Source organism: Periplaneta americana, chromosome 1, assembly GCF_040183065.1.
Source record: "Periplaneta americana isolate PAMFEO1 chromosome 1, P.americana_PAMFEO1_priV1, whole genome shotgun sequence".
Lineage (NCBI taxonomy): Eukaryota > Metazoa > Arthropoda > Insecta > Blattodea > Blattidae > Periplaneta > Periplaneta americana.
In genome coordinates this window covers 51,475,110-51,479,395 of record NC_091117.1, presented here as the reverse complement: position 1 = coordinate 51,479,395, position 4,286 = coordinate 51,475,110, and the positions used below count along the sequence as shown (strand labels likewise).

General features: G+C 37.2%; 1 protein-coding gene across 1 annotated transcript; it reads left to right on the top strand.

Annotated features, from left to right (window-relative positions):
• The first annotated feature begins 201 nt into the window (after window positions 1-201).
• On the top strand, window positions 202-2,806 carry LOC138708878 (anoctamin-4-like). Its single transcript, XM_069842718.1, has one exon. The coding sequence runs from the start codon at window positions 255-257 to the stop codon at window positions 2,721-2,723; it is 2,469 nt and encodes an 822-aa protein (XP_069698819.1). The 5' UTR covers window positions 202-254; the 3' UTR covers window positions 2,724-2,806.
• The last annotated feature ends 1,480 nt before the right edge of the window (window positions 2,807-4,286 follow it).

The window sequence follows — 4,286 nt, the reverse complement described above, 5'->3', positions numbered from 1 at the left end:
TTAAATATTTTACGAGTGTTTGACTCAGAACTTCACATAATTATGGTTTTACTCAATATGAACGCATTGCATCTCGTAGCCTACATTAAAACATGTCAAATTTTATTATATAGTAATTCAGGTTGCCATACCTGCTATGTTGATGTGCTATTGTTTACGTGAATGCAATTTCATTGACATTAGTACAATACATACGAAACTATTGTGATGGTTGTTCATATTCCGTGATCATAAAGACCTACGACTTTCTTATTATGGATCCGAGTTCTTCAAGAACAAACGATGATGTACCAGATCCTCGTAGCGACGAGTCAGGAATTCCTGGATCTTACAAATTCGGACATTCCTGTTTCAGAGATGGAAAGCGCCGTATTGACTTTGTGCTTGCGTTTTATGACCATGGTATTACCGAACGAGACAGAAAGCGAGGTGAATTTTTAGCTGGCTTAATAGATGCTGGTCTGGAAGTGGAGAAAGAACAGTCTTTGGGTAGAAGGCATAATTTGTTCTTTATTAAACTACATCTACCGAATAAAGTTCTTCTACACAATGCAGAGATTCTTAACGTGAAACTTGTGTACAAAGAAGAATATGAGGAAGAAAAAGATACTTTTTTCTCGAGACTCATGAAAATAATTCAACCCGAAAGTAAGAAGCCTACTAGAATATATAGATCTTCCTTCCAAGGAGATACTTCAGAAACTCTTATCAAAGAAATTCAGCCGAAATTTACTAATCTAGACAGAATTAGAATTGTATGGGATATTTTGTCAAGAACGAAATTCGGTCCTGGATCAAGGGAATTTGGGATCCAAAGACTTTTAAATGCAAATATATATGTTGCAGCTTACCCATTGCACGAAGGAACTTACATAGAAGATAATGTAGACGGAGAAAGAACGGCTAGACGAAAATTGTTTGTAGAATGGGCAGACTTAATGTCCACGTTCTACAAAATGCAGCCGATACATCTTGTTAAAGAATACTTTGGTGAAGAAGTTGCTCTTTATTTTGATTGGCTTGGGCACTATACAAAAATGCTTGTAATTGCATCCGTTCTTGGTATTCTTGTTTTCCTCTACGGACTTATTTCGTTAAGATCAGAAGACATGATTCCGAGCAAGGAAATATGTGTCAGTAACCTAACACTGTGTCCCTCCTGCTGGAATACAACGGAATGCAAATTCATTCCTCTTCGAGATTCCTGCGTGTACTCACAGTTGTCTTATTTGTTCGACAATCCCTCAACAGTAGTCTTCGCTGCGGCTATGTCGTTCTGGGGGACGGTGTTTATTGAACTTTGGAAAAGGGAACAGTCAGTATTATCCTTGCGTTGGGATTTAAGAGTGGAGTACGAAGATCCACGTCCGGATTTTGAAATGAAAACAAAGAAAGAAAGATTTAATCCCATAACAGGAAAAAGTGAACCTTACATACCATTTCACGAAAAGATAATTCGCTATTCTTTGACCACGACTGTAATCGTATTGCTGTCTGCAGCTGCGGTTTCTGTATTTTATGGGCTTTTGGTGTACAGAGTTGAAGTGAGAATTGCCATGGAAAAATCGCCGAGCGAGTTCGTTAGGAGCCACAAGAGCATATTTGTGACGACCACGAGCGCTTTAATGAATCTAGTTGTGATGATGATATTTGAGTACATATTTACTTACATTGCACATATATTAACGGACTTGGAAAATCCCCGAACGCAGTCAGAGTACGATGACAGTTATACATTTAAAGTGTTTGTTTTTGAGTTCATAAATTTTTATTCCGGTCTTATATACATAGCGTTTTTCAAAGGGAGTTTCTACACTTATCCCGGAGACCAGGTTTTGTGGGATACGAATTACGGGCTTAGTGCCGACGTGTGCGATCCAACTGGGTGCTTCTCGGAGGTTTTCATACAGCTGTCCATTGTGATGGTGGGAAAACAGTTATTCTCCAATATTTTAGAATTTGCGCAACCGCAGTTGGTGATTCTGTGGAACAGACTTCGATTTGGCCATTTTAACACAGAAATCCTACCAGCGTGGGAGAAAGATTTCGCCCTTGTTGAATTCACAAGTACATCTCTCTTTGGAGAGCAGCTGGAAATGGTGGTTCAATACGGTTTTGTTACTCTATTCGTAGCAGCTTTTCCTCTCGCGCCGTTCTTCGCCCTGGTCAACAACATCATTGAGATCAGAGTGGATGCTTATAAGCTGCTCGTCTCCAAGCGTAGAGCACTGCCTCGCAAAGTCCGTGGGCTGGGAGCCTGGGACGGCATCATTCAGGGGATTACGTACTTGGCAGTAGCCTTCAATGCCTTCGTCATCGCGTTCACGAGTGATTTTGCACCACGTCTTATTTACAGAATAAAGAATGATTGGCATCTCGCAGGTTATGTTAATTGGACTTTATCTGCATTTGACACAAAGGATTATGGACAAGGTAATTTACAGTATGATACATGTAGGTACAAAGCTTTTCGAGAACCCCCGTCAAGTTCTAACAGATATGCACACAGTTACGACCACTGGCTCGTCCTTGCGACCCGGTTCATCTTTGTCGTCTTATTCGAACACGTGATACTTTCTTTAGCCGGGGTATTGGCATATGCTATACCTGACGTCCCTCTTTCCGTCAAGCAGCAAATGGAGGCTGAACGGGCAGAGGCATTGGAAACGAGGAAGAAGTTGGCCACTCTACGGAGACAAAGAAAAGAATCGGCAAACTCATAAGTGTGTAAATGATTTTATTTAAAAACAATATCTTTTTCTATTCTTTTATTAAAGACATCAAAGTAATTTATATGATTACTCGAACACAAAAATACCAAAAAAATAAAATGAACATGTATCATAATTAAAAAAAAATACGATTACAATTTCCAGAGGAAAAAATAGAATGTCTCATAGTGGATGCTATAAATAACTTTACTTATAGTACTAACTTAGTAACAATATAAGGGACAGTCACAATATGATTCCTGTAGCCTTAATTTTATTTCATATTTTGTTAATTATTAATTAAATTTGCTAAATAAACAATTTTTTAAACTTTCCTGTGTTATTTAAAAGTCATGTTGACAATTCAGATAAGTTCAGCTTGTAATATGAATTAGTTTTGTATAATTTTCAGTCAATAACCTACCTAAGTATGAAGCAGAAATGAATTCTGTTTTATTACATCACATTAAAGTGTATTTCACTGATCATATTATATTTTGTTTCACGAATATTTTCGACTTTTTTATGAGTCATCATCAAGTGACACAGTAAAGCAGACAAAAACAAATTGAACATTGCACTGTTTTCACTGTAGCCAAGCGAGTAGAGCAACAAGTTATTATTACTAAATTCAATATTTTGAAATTAAAGGACGAGGAAACTATGCAAAATTATCAGGTCGAAATTTCGAATACGTTTGCCACTTTAGAAAGTTCCGACAAAGTTGAGAAAGAATTAGATGTTAACAGCGTGTGGGAAAATATCAGAGATAGTATCAAAATTGCAGCTGAGCAGAGCATAGGTTATTATGAAACTAAGAAAAAAACCGTGGTTTGATGAAGATTGTTGCATGGTAGTAGAAAGAAGGAAACAGGCAAAATTGAAATTCTTACAGGATCCAGTTGAGGAGAAGAGAGATAATTATTTAAATGAAAGACGGGAAGCAAGTCGTACACTTAGAAATAAAAAGAGAGGTTACTTGAAGGTAAAACTGAATGAGGTAGAAACAATTAGTAAGAATAAAAACATTAGAGATTTGTATAAGGGTATAAAGGAATTTAAGAACGGATATCAGCCAAGGGTAAACGTGATCAAGGATGAGAATGGTGACTTGCTTGCAGACTCTCCATCAATCCTAAACAGATGGAAAAACTATTTTGCGCAACTACTAAATGTACATAGGCCAAATAGAAATGATCGGGACGAAATTGAAATACAAACTGCTGAGCCATTTATACCCAAACCCACGCTTTCGGAAGTCGAAATTGTGATAGAAAGTCTGAAAAAGTACAAGTCTCCAGGTATCGATCAAATTCCAGCACAATTAATACAAGAGGGTGGAAGTGCATTATATAGCGAAATTTATAAACTTATACTTGCTATTTGGGAAAAGGAAATTGAACCAGAACAATGGAAGGAGTCCATAAGTGTACCTATTTTTAAGAAGGGGACAAAACCAACTGTGGTAACTTTCGAGGAATATCACTTTTGTTGACGTCATACAAAATTTTGTCGAATATCCTTTTGAGAAGATTAACTCCATATGTAGATGAAATTATTGGGGATCATCAGTGT

Excerpts from the sequence above, each read along its gene's own strand:
- LOC138708878 (XM_069842718.1), top strand. The coding sequence starts at position 255 with ATGGATCCGAGTTCTTCAAGAACAAACGATGATGTACCAGATCCTCGT.